The sequence below is a fragment of the Trichechus manatus genome, unplaced genomic scaffold, assembly GCF_000243295.1.
Source record: "Trichechus manatus latirostris isolate Lorelei unplaced genomic scaffold, TriManLat1.0 scaffold00338, whole genome shotgun sequence".
In the NCBI taxonomy this organism is placed as follows: Eukaryota; Metazoa; Chordata; class Mammalia; order Sirenia; family Trichechidae; genus Trichechus; species Trichechus manatus.
In genome coordinates this window covers 487,099-499,100 of record NW_004444274.1, presented here as the reverse complement: position 1 = coordinate 499,100, position 12,002 = coordinate 487,099, and the positions used below count along the sequence as shown (strand labels likewise).

General features: G+C 53.3%; 1 protein-coding gene across 1 annotated transcript in view; it reads left to right on the top strand.

Annotated features, from left to right (window-relative positions):
• The window catches only part of PLD3 (phospholipase D family member 3), a 12,947-nt gene extending 1,241 nt beyond the window's left edge, over positions 1 to 11,706 (top strand). The window contains exons 4-11 of the mRNA XM_023725635.1: positions 568 to 751; positions 2,230 to 2,350; positions 2,435 to 2,562; positions 6,530 to 6,730; positions 9,338 to 9,477; positions 10,162 to 10,327; positions 10,805 to 10,904; positions 11,013 to 11,706. Coding sequence (XP_023581403.1) covers positions 568 to 751; positions 2,230 to 2,350; positions 2,435 to 2,562; positions 6,530 to 6,730; positions 9,338 to 9,477; positions 10,162 to 10,327; positions 10,805 to 10,904; positions 11,013 to 11,200 — 1,228 coding nt within the window. The 3' untranslated portion in view covers positions 11,201 to 11,706. The remainder of the gene's footprint in view (positions 1 to 567; positions 752 to 2,229; positions 2,351 to 2,434; positions 2,563 to 6,529; positions 6,731 to 9,337; positions 9,478 to 10,161; positions 10,328 to 10,804; positions 10,905 to 11,012) is intronic.
• Positions 11,707 to 12,002: the final 296 nt, after the last annotated feature.

Here is a 12,002-nt window from a genome sequence, read left to right as displayed (position 1 = left end):
GTCCACACACACCGTCTTCCATCCACATCTGTGGACAGACAGACACACACAGACGTCCACACACACCGTCTTCCATCCACATCTGTGGACAGACACACAGACACATATCAGTTGCCATCAAATCGACTCCTGCTCGTGGCACCCCGTGTGTGTCAGAGTAGAAATGCTCCATAGGGTTTTCCATGGCTGATCTTTGGAAAGTAGATCGCCAGGCCTTTCTTTTGGTTAGAAGCCGAGCGTGTTAACCGTTTACGCCACCGGGGGACTCCAATATACACCTAGACACATACAGATAGAGTCGTTCCTCCACATCTGTTAACAGATAAACACACGCAGATGTATGGAGAATCTTCCATCCATATCCGTGAACACGCACCTGACGGTCTCCCACCCACATCTACGGACAGACACGCACACACGTCCCAGCCACAATCTCCCATCCGTGTCTATGGATGCACACATGTCTTTCACACAGAATCATGGAACACATGCACACAGTCTTCCATCCATGTCCATGGGCAGATCTCCACCCCTGTGGCTGACTGCATCCCCGTCTCCGTCTTCCAGAGCTGTGCTGGTGGAGAGCATTCCCGAGGGCCTGGAATTCCCCAACACCTCTGTGGACAACCCCTCCACCAGCCAGGCCTGGCTGAGCCTGCTCGCCGGTGCCCACAGCAGCCTGGACATTGCCTCCTTCTACTGGACCCTCACCAACAATGACACCCGTACCCAGGAGCCCTCTGCCCAGCAGGTACTTGGCAGCCTGGGCCCTTAAAGGCACAGAGTGGGGGGTAGGGTATGCACCCTGCAGCCTGGGAGACAAGCAGGCCTATCTCACACAGCTGATTGGACACAGGTGTCTGGAAGCAGCTGTCTTCACAACGGCCCTCTGGCCCCAGGGTGTCTGTCACGGTCATCTGGAGGCCTGAGGATGGCAGGGCGCGGGTTTGGTTACGAGGGATTAGGTTGGCAGATATTGCTCACTCCTACGCAGCCCTGATCCCCTCCCACAAAGAAATGGGAGAGTGGAGCCACTAACAGCCCAGTCTCAGGCCAGGCCACCATTTCCCAGCTGTGTGACCTTGGGCAGGTCACCTCACCTCTTGGACTTCACTTTCCTTATCTGTAAAATGGGCCAGTCTCTGGCATCTGCCACTTAGGGCTCTGGTGAAGATGAAATGGGTTCATCTGTGCAATTTTTGGAGCACTGGTGGCGCAGTGGTTAAGAGGTTGGCTGCTAACCAAAAGGTCGGCAGTTCAAATCCACCGGCTGATTGATCCTTGGAAACCCTATGGGGCAGTTCTCCTCTGTCCTGTAGGGTCACTATGAGTTGGAATCAACTCAACGGCAACAGGTTTGGTTTTTTTTTGGTTTTGGCATGATCTTTAGCCCATTGCCCCAGCACAGGGTCAGCCCGTGACAAGGGCTCGCTATTGTTACATCCTTGTTTCGGTTCCGCACACAAAATGAAAAACAACAGAATGCATCAAGGTCTGCAAAGGAATAGCTTAGGTGGAAAATTCCTCCTGTCGAAAAGGACGATGATTTTTTTTTCTCCGTTTTTCCCTCCCTCTGCTGTCTGTTTCTGTGAGCAGTGGGCGTACAGCTCACTGACATCGCAGGGTTCCTTGAGGATTGCCTGAAAACATAATTCCAAAAGTTCAAAACAACATGGGCTCCCGTGACAGACGGAGTCAGACAGCGTGGGTTCAAACCCCGCTCCACCACTGAGCTCTCCACGTCTCGGTTTCCTCACCTGTACCGCGGGGATTGTAATCCGACCGGCCTCAGGGCTGCGTGCGAATTCAGTGTGTTCAGACGTGAGAGCCTTAGAACAGGCCTGGCACACAGTAGGTGCCAGTGAATTGTTGGCTGTCACTATTACTGTGGGTGTGATCATGCCTCGCCCCATGCCTTCCTGGACACTCAGCCCGAGCTAGCCCCCAGCATCCTACAAGGCCTGCCGGATCTCGGGAAGGTCCCCAGGAGGTGGAGGAGTGGCAAGGAGGCTCTGGGGGCTGCGGGGAGGGAGCTCAGAGGAGCCAATATTTAAAACAGGTTTGGGATCTTAACTTGTAAAGCTGTCCCTAGGTGTACTGGCTCAGTGTGAAATAGGCTCACCTCTCATCAAATCTTGAAGCCTAACTTTAAAGTAACCCCGCAGGGAGGCCGTGCAGGGCTGGGCAGCGGGCTGGCCGAGCCCCACTGAAGCTCTCCTCTCCCCCCAGGGCGAGGAGATCCTGCGGCAGCTGCAGACCCTGGTACCCCGAGGTGTGAACGTCCGCATAGCCGTGAGCAAGCCCAATGGGCCCCAGCCACAGGCCGACCTACAGGCTCTGCTACAGAGTGGTGAGCCGGGGGCGGCCAGGGCAGCCGGGCCTGGACCAGCCAAGCCCGCCCCTGACCACCCCACCTCTGCCCCGTTGGTCACAGGTGCCCAGGTCCGCATGGTGGACATGCAGAAGCTGACCCACGGCGTCCTGCACACCAAGTTCTGGGTGGTGGACCAGACCCACTTCTACCTCGGCAGTGCCAACATGGACTGGCGCTCCTTGACCCAGGTCTGCTTACATCCTGCCCACTGGCCCTTCTAGGCCACTGCCTGCCCCAAGGGGTGCCTGGCCTCCCACCGTTCCCTCCTCATCCCAGAGTCCTCTCTACCCAGTCTCTGCAACAGCTTCCTTCCTGCCTCCTACCATACTCCTAAACATCCCCGAATCCAGCCCACTATTGCCCTCCCCTGCTCACAGGAGGCTGGGGGTCCCTCCAATCCCTGATGGCAGCTGCCGGCCCCTCCACAAGGCACTCAAGACCTTCATTATTCATTTGGCCTTCATTATGCGTCCCCTGGTGCTTGTTCCAAGTCCAGCCCTGTCCTGGGGGATGCTGGGAACATGGTGCTAACAGATGGATCTCTTGGAACTCCCAGTCCAATGGAGGAGACAGGCCTGTCACCACACATGACATCTCAGGGTGGTCAGGGCCAGGACAGGAGAGGCACAGGAGGGATCGGGATGGGATGGAGGAGGTGCAGGCAGAGGGGTCAGGGCTTGGACCCAACCTGGGGTATCAGGATGGGGTTTCCCAGAGGACGTGATAACTGATCTGATACCTGAAGGATCAGTGGGAATTAGCATGAGACCCGGAAGAAGGAAGGGCTTAATCGATGATGTGGAAGTAAGAGAGGACATTAATTCACTTATTCAACAAATATTTCCCAGCTGCTAATCTCACCAGCTTTGTGGGGAGATGCTGAAGATACAGCTGTGACTGAGACATGCCTGGTGCCTGTCCTCCTTTCCAATGGGGAGACAGGTTTGCCACCAGAGGGATGAGGGAAGCCCAGGGGCTGTGGGTGCCCAGAGGATAGCAGGCACAGTCTGGGCAGTCACAGGGGGCTTCCTGGAGGAGGAAACGTTCAGGCTGAGTCCTAAGTGTGAGTAGAAGCTGGCTGGATAAAGGGAGCAGGCAGGAGCAACAGCATACACCCTTTCAGGAACCCAGGAACTTTGGAATAACTGAATATGATTTTCAAAAACTTGACTCAAGATTTTAGACTGTCTTGAGTCAAGTTCATGTCCATCCCAGGACTTTTCCTTTCTAAGAGGGGATATCTTAGTTATCTACTGCTGCTATAACAGAAATACTGCAAGTGGCTGGCTTTAACAAACAGAACTTCATTTTCTCACAGTTTAGGAGGCTAGAAGTCCAAGTTTAGGGTGCTGGCTCTAGGGGAAGCCTTTCTCTCTCTCTCTCGGCTCTGGAGGAAGGTCCTTGTCTCTTCTGAGCTTCTGCTCCTGGGCAGTCTTCACGTGGCTTGGCATCTCTCTTCCTCTGTCTCTGCTTCTCTTCCTTGTATCTCAAAAGAGATTGACTCAAGACACACCCTACACTAATCCTGCCTCATTAACATAACAAAGACAACACACACCCAAATGGGATTATAGCCACAGGCATAGAGGTTAGGATTTACAACACATATTTTTAGGAGGCACAATTTAATGCGTAACATTTCATCCTTTGGCCCCCCCAAAATTCATGTCCTTGTCACATGCAAAACACACTTACCCCATCACATCATCCCCAAAGTCTTAAATCCACTTCAAGTCCAAAATCTCATTTTCTGAATCATCTAAATCAAATATGGGTGAGACTTTAGGCATATTCGATCCTGGGGCAAAATTCCTCTTCATCTGTGAACCTGTGAAATCTAGAATACAAGTTATCTGCTTCCAAAGTACAAGGGTGGAACAGGCACAAGTAGACATTTCCATTACAAATGGAAAAAATTAGAGAGAAAGGAGATGACAGGCACCCAGCAAATCCAAAACCAAGCAAAACAATTTACATTAGTTTTCAAGGCTTGAAAATAATCCTTTGTTCTTTGGAACCATCTGGGCAAGGGCTCCACCCTCCAGAATCTGGGTGATGGTCATGCTCTCTGGATTCTGGGTGGAGGCTCCTTGGCCGTGGGCTTCAGCTCCACCTTTCAGGCCCACTGGGATGGCACCTCTGCTCCCTTGGCTTTGGATGGCCCCATTCTCCTAGTCCATCTGAGCGGTGACCCCATCCTGTCGGCCCTGGTAGGCCCTGTTCTTGTGCCCCTTGGGTATGGCAGCCCTGCTCCCTCAGCTTTGGGCAGCAGCCTTATCCCCCTGGCACACCTTAACAGCAGCCCCACACACGGGAACCGACTTGGCGAAGATCCAACTCTTTGCAACCTAGGAGGCTCTGGCTCCACTCTTTGAGATCCAGGAGACCATGGCCCCACTCTTTGAAACCAAGAAGGCCCTGCTTCCCTTGCTCCTTCCAACCATTCTGCTGATCTTCGAGCTGCTCCAGGGATGGTCCTTTTCTTGGAGGACATCAGATGTAGATCCTTTGGCCTGCTTCCTGCCTGTAGAATTTCAAGAGGCAGACAGCGTTCTTTCTTTCGTTATTTCTCTGCCCACTTTGGTCTAAGCTGATGGATTTTCTGCTGTGGTAGTTGGTTAGATCCATCAGTCACAGGCTTAATCTCTTTAACAAAAGATTGTATAGCCACGTTCTGGTGAATATTCTAGGACACGCGTCCTTAGTTTGTACAACAGAATTTTCCAAATCTTTAAGTCCTGTTTTTATTTTGCACACTTCATCTTTAAGTCCGTCTATTTCCTCTCACATTTTACTGTAAGTGGCCAGGAGAAACCACGCAGCTCTTGTAAAATCTTGCTTAGAAATCTCAGCCAGATATCCAAGTTCATCACTTGCAAGTTCTACCTTCCACCAAATATTTGAACATAATTCAGACAAGTTCTTTGCAACTGCATAAAAAGCGTCGCCTTTCCTCCATTGTCCAATCACTTGTTCATCATTTTCTTGTAAAGCCTCACCAGAAGCACATTTAGCATCCATATTTCTAGCAACATTCTGTTGCTGGCGCCATATGTTTTCTCTAAGACAATGGAGACTTTCTGTATAGCTCTGCTCACCTCTTTCTGAGCCCTCACCAGAATTGCCTTTGACGTCCATAATTCTACCAACAGTCTCTTTAAGGCAATCTAGGCTTTTACTGTTAGGCACCTTAACACTCTTCTAGCCTCTACTCATTACCCAATTCCAAACTGCTTCCACATTTTAAGTATCTGTTATAGAAGAACCCCACTCCTGGTACCAAATTCTTAGTTATCTAGTGCTACTATAACAGAAATATCACAAGTGGATGGCCGTAACAAACAAATTTATTTTCTCACAGTTTAAGAGGCTAGAAGTTCAAATTCAGGGTGCTGACTCTAGAAGGTTTCTTCTCTGTCGGCTCTGGAGGAAGGTCCTTGTCTCTTCTGAGCTGCTTCTCCTGGGCAATCTTCACCTAGCCTGGCATTTCTCCTCCCCTATCTCTGCTTCTTTAGCCTGCTTTTTCAAAAGAGATTAACTCAAGATACACCCTACACTAATCCTGCCTCATTAACATAATGAAGACAACCCATTCCCAAAAGAGATTATAACCACAGGCATAGAAGTTAGGATTTACAACACATATTTTGGGGGGACACAATTCAGTCTGTAATAGGGGGGAAACTGAGGGCCAGAGAGAGGGGGAGTCCGAAGGCCAGAGAGAAAGGGAGGAAGACTGAGGGGCAGAGAAGGTGGGGAGACCAAGGGCCAGAGAAAGGGGAGACCAAGGGCCAGCGGGAGCTGGACCAAAGCTACCATATTGGACAGCACAGATGTAGAAAATTTCTCTCACTGCAGAAAATTCTACTGGGCAGCTCTGGCTGTTATGGCAGATATTGATCACTCTAGACAAGGAACTACTGTTTTTAGCCGTTGGTATTTTCACTGTTGGTGTGGGCAGCCTGGGTACCCCTTGATCCCCAGAGCTCTGGACTTCACCCTGCATGGAAGGTTGATACAATAACTAAAACCCCAGATAGAGGAGAGAGAGGCATGGACTGAGTCGCAGAGGGGTCTGGAGACAGAGGGGCTGAGGGTGTCCCTGTCATGTGGGCACCAGGCCACTACTCCTGGGCTCAGCGCTGCCCTCCACAGGTCAAGGAGCTGGGCGTGGTCATGTACAACTGCAGCTGCCTGGCTCGTGACCTGACCAAGATCTTTGAGGCCTACTGGTTCCTGGGCCAGGCAGGCAGCTCCATCCCGTCAACCTGGCCCCGGCCCTATGATACCCGCTACAATCAAGAGACACCAATGGAGATCTGCCTCAATGGAACCCCTGCTCTGGCCTACCTGGCAGTGAGTCTGGGGAGGGGGACCTCCCACACCCTATTGCTCACGGCTTCCATCTGGCCCTGCCCAGTGACTGGTGGGGAGGGGGTGTCCTGACCATTGGCCGTCACCTCCTGTCACTGTGTTTGGTTGGGGGCCTGGGCAATGCCTCAACCTCCCTAGGCCTTGCTTTCAACTAGAAAATGGGTCTATCCTGATATTCACAACCTCTTAGGGCTGGTGGGTGAGGCCCATCTGGGTTCCTGGGCATCGAGCCATTGGTCTAGCCTTGTGCTGCCCAGTATCGCCTCATGCAGCTCTTTAAATTTAACTCAAATGAACTACAATTAACAATTCAGTTCCTCAGTTGCACTAGCCACATTTCAGGTGCTCCTAGCACATGTGACTAGAGGCTTCCATATTGGACAACACAGAAATAGAGTGTTTCCATCACTGCAGAAAGTTCTATTGGGCAGCGCTGGCTGTTGCTCACAGCAGCTACTGAGCACTGTAGACAAGCAGCTACTGTTTTTAGCTGCGGAAATTTTCACTGTTGTGGTGGGCGGCCTAGAGCTCTGGACCTTGCCCAGCATGGAAGGCTGATAGAATAATTAAAAGCCCAGATAGAGAAGAGTTTGAGTTCTGGCCCTGCCACATTTCAACTGTGAGTAACATGGGACAGGTGACTTAGGGAACTCCATGAGATGTCAGCCATCTTCCCGACCCAACTTCAGAACAATGACAACAATAATAATAAAAACAACCCCCCCCAAAAAAAGTTGCCATCAAGTCAACACCAACTCGTGGCAACCCCATGTGTGTCAGAGTAGAACTGCGCTCATAAGGTTTTTCATGGCTGATTTTTCAGAAGTAGATCACCTGGCCTTTTTTCTGCGGCACCTCTAGGTAGACTTGAACCTCCAAACTTTCGGTTAGCCACTGACTGCGTTAAGCACAAACAGCGCCTACTAAATGTGCCATCACATGAAGATACCTGCTGTGGCCAGGACATGCCTGTCTGCTACTTCTGCTGTCTTTGCAATAATGATAATAACTATAATAATGATGTTATTATTATTAATAATTGTAATGATATCTGGCTCTTATTGAGTACTTACCGCATGCATGTACTGTGCTGGGTGATCTGTTCATTCAACCCTCATCACAACCCTAGGAGATAGGTGCTATTTTTGTCCCATTTATACATAAGGAAACTGAGGTACAGAGGAACAAAGTTAGTTGCCCCAAATCCCCCAGCTAAGAAGTGGCAGAGATGGGGCAGCAACTGAGCCACATTTGCCTACCTAGTTTCTTCCTGACCTCTCCCAGGTACCCCAAAGTCATGCTGTCTCCCCAGGGCTGGAATGAGGGAGGAGGCATAGAGTAGAGAGGGCGGAAATTATCTGATGGAGTTCCCTAAAGGTAGAAATGTGAGGAATGGGAATCTATCAATTATTTATTGCTTCACAGCAAATCACTCTGAAACTTAATGGCTTAAAACAAAAATTATTTGCTCACAATTCTGTGGGTCAACAATTTGGGCTAGGTTCAGCTGGGTGGTTCTTCTGCTCCCACTTGAGTCTCTAGTCATCTGGCCACAGCAGGTATTTTCATGTGCTGGGACATTTAGTGAGCACTGTTGTTTTTATTGTTGTTGTTCTGAAGTTGGATGGCGAAAATGGCTCATCTGGGCTTGGCTGGTGTGAGAGGGCCTTGCTCACACATCTGGTATTGGTATTAGCTGTTGGCTGAGTCACACGTCTCCAGCAGGCTAGCCCTGGCTGCTTCATGTGGCAGCCATGTGCCCAAAAGGCCGACTCCAATGCACAAGTGTTTTTCAAGCCTCCGCTTATGTCACATTTGCTGGTGGCCCATTGGCCGGAGCAAGTTTCATGGCCAGGCCCAGAGTCATTGTGGAAAGCCCAGCACAAAGGTATGGATGGACACAGGGAAGCATGATTTATTGGGAACCTTTACTATAATAATCTTGAGACCCGCGGGGAATTACGGTTCCTACAACCACTTTCTTTTTCAGCGTTCCAGTTTCTTCATCTGGAAAGTAGGGCTGGTAGCAACACTTATCACCCCACAGGCTGTCGTGAGGATTGAGGGATCTGGGGAAAGGGCTTAGCGGGCCAACTGGGCTCCTGAGGCATGCTCACTGGGGCCAGGCTGTGAGCCAGTCAGAGAAGGAAAGTGATGAGAACAGAGGTTCTCAAACTCGAGTGTGCACCAGAATCACCTGCAGGGCTTATTAAAACCCGGGATTCTGATTCAGTACGAGGCCCAGGAATCTGTGTTTCTAACAAGTTCCCAAGTGAGGCTGATGCTGCTGGACCAGGGCCCATATGTTGAGAACTCCCTGGTTAGAGCATAGGTTCTGGAACCAAACAGCCTGGGTTCAAATCCTGACTCCATTTACCAGCTTGTGATCTTAGACAAGTCGCTTACCCTCCCTGAGGTTTAGTTTCCTCATCTGCGAGATGGGCAAGGCAGTTATCCCTCCTCTTCATGGAGCCTGAGGACTCTGAGCTCCAAAGGACACAGCTCGAAGTGAGCTGTCCAAACACGGGGTCCACTGTGACAGTGTCCTTGGCAGCAGGGTATATGTCTTGACTGTCCCCTCACCCCCAGAGTGCTCCTCCACCACTGTGTCCGAGTGGCCGCACCCCAGACCTGAAGGCTCTGCTCAGCGTGGTGGACAGCGCCCGGAGCTTCATCTACATTGCAGTCATGAGCTATCTGCCCACCATGGAGTTCTCCCACCCACGCAGGTACCGCCGGGCACGTGGACAGGGCTCAGCACAGGGAGCCGTGGCGAGTGGGGGAGGAGACGGGACAGGGAGTGATGAGGCTCAGAAAACTGGACGGGGGGCTCGGGCAACGGGACAGATAGAGGGCGAGCGCCAGACGAGGCAGAAGAGGCCTGGGCACTTGAGAGAGGAATGGGGTGGGATTACGGGGAGATGGGGTGATGTCTGGGGGGCCAGAGGAGAGGATGGGAATACTGGAGTTGGGGGCCAGGGTGAAGGACTGGAGGTGTGAGGCAGGGGGTGGAGAGTTTCAGGAGCTGGCAAGCAGTGAGCATGGTCTGGAAACAGGATGTGGGCTTGGTGTTTGGGGAACAGGGATGGGCTGAGAGTATTAGCGTTTGAGACAGCAGGGTTGGGGGTTTCTGATCTGCGAAAAGAAGGAGGGACTGAGGTCCAGAGATGGGGAATGTTGGGGCTTGGGAGACCAAAGAATGTTGTGTGGGGGCAGTGGACAAGAAAATAGTCGGATTGGGATCTGGGCGGCAGAAACGGGGGGGTATGGAACGTGGGGTTTAAGGAGGCAGAAACTGGGAGCCAGAGATGGGGGGGCTTGGGGGCTCTCAGAAGCTGAGCAGGGACCAGGCGCAGCCCCGAGGGTAAAGGTGAGGCTGTGGACAAAACCGCCCTCCACATCCGCCACCTCAGGTTCTGGCCCACCATTGACGATGGGCTGCGACGGGCCGCCTACGAGCGGGGTGTCAAGGTGCGCCTGCTGGTCAGCTGCTGGGGCCACTCGGAGCCGTCCATGCGGGCCTTCCTGCTGTCCCTGGCTGATCTGCGTGACAACCACACCCACTTGGACATCCAGGTGGTAAGCACCTGCCACAGACCCACCCGTTAGCCCCTGGGCAGGCAGTGCTGGGACACAGCCCTCACGGAGCTCCCGAGTCACCCGACAAGGACTACCAGAGGGAGCTGTGTTGTCATGGGGAGATCACGGGGCAGAGGGGTCCGGCTGAGACAGGGGAAGTGCAGGCAGCGGGGCTGGGGCGAGGCCGGGACAGGGGAGACACAGACGGAGGAGGTCAGGGCCGGGACAGAGGGGCCCAAAGGAAGCACCTGCCCCAACCTGAGACTTTCTTGAGAAGGGGACATCTGAGGGGCGAATAGGAGGAGCCATTCCAGACCCAAGAGGGTGGCAAATGAGGTGACTCGGTCCTCTCTTTCAGCGAGGGTTTACTGAGTCCCCACTCTCACAGACCTCGTTCTACACCCCGACCCCGACCCTGGTGCGTCTCTCAACCCACCCAGTGTCTCACACTCCTTCCCATTCTCCCTCCCCACTCAGAAACTCTTCGTGGTCCCTGCAGACGAGGCCCAGGCCCGGATCCCATATTCCCGTGTCAACCACAACAAGTACCTGGTGACCGAACGTGCTGCCTACATCGGTGAGTGCCCTGAGGACGGCTGAAGGGGTGGTGAGGACAGGGAAGACTCTGGACACCAGGGCCCGGTGGCCCCCACTGCGCCCTGACTCTCTGCCCCCCACACCACAGGAACCTCCAACTGGTCCGGCAGCTACTTCACGGAGACAGCAGGCACCTCACTGCTGGTGACCCAGAATGGACGGGGCGGCCTGCGGAGCCAGCTGGAGGCTGTGTTCGTGAGGGACTGGGACTCGCCTTACAGCTATGAACTCGATGCCTCCGCCGACAGCGTGGGCAACGCCTGCCGCCTGCTCTGAGGCCCGGGCCAGTGGACAGGCTGAGGCCTGCACAGCCCCTGCGGACCCAAATGTCCTGGGTCCAGGCCCCTGTCCCCATGCTCCTGCTTCTGTCTGCCCCATTGTGGCCCCTGCAGGCTCCCTGCTGCTCTCCCACCTCTATCTCCGCCCCTACTGGCCCGACGCTGTGGCCTTGGGACCCAGCAGAGCTGGGGGAGGGATCAACCCCCAAAGAAGTGGGGATGCATGCTGGGCCTGGCCCCCTGGCCCACCCCCTTTCCAGGGCACGGAGGACCCGAGGTTATAATATTAAGTAAATAACTTGTCTCTACAGCCTGGGCCTGAGTGGTGGTGAGATGGTGTGTTGGGGCCCCGGGGAAAGCTGTCATCGGCCTCTGTGGGGACAGCTTAGTGTACACTGAGCCCTCAGGTGGGATCTGCACGGGCTGACATGCTGAACCCTCAACACGTGACCCGTGTGGGCTGGCGCGTACTGAGCACACCATGGTGACCTGCTGGCCTAGTGTTTGCCGAGCCGTGAGCATATGATCCGTGTAGACCAGTGTGGGCTGGCACACACTGAGCCTGTAGCATGAGATCTGTGGAGACTTGTGTGCCAAGCCCTCAGCATTTGATCCGAGTGGGCTGGCATGTACCGAGCCCTCAGCATGTGACTGGTGTGTGCTGAGTCCTATAGCGTGTGGCCCGTGTGGACTGGCGTGTGCTGACTACAGTGTATGACCAGAGCATGCTGAGCCCTCAGCGTGTGGCCTGTGTGGGCTGGCGTGTGCTGAGCCCTCAGCATGTGACCTGTGTGGACTGG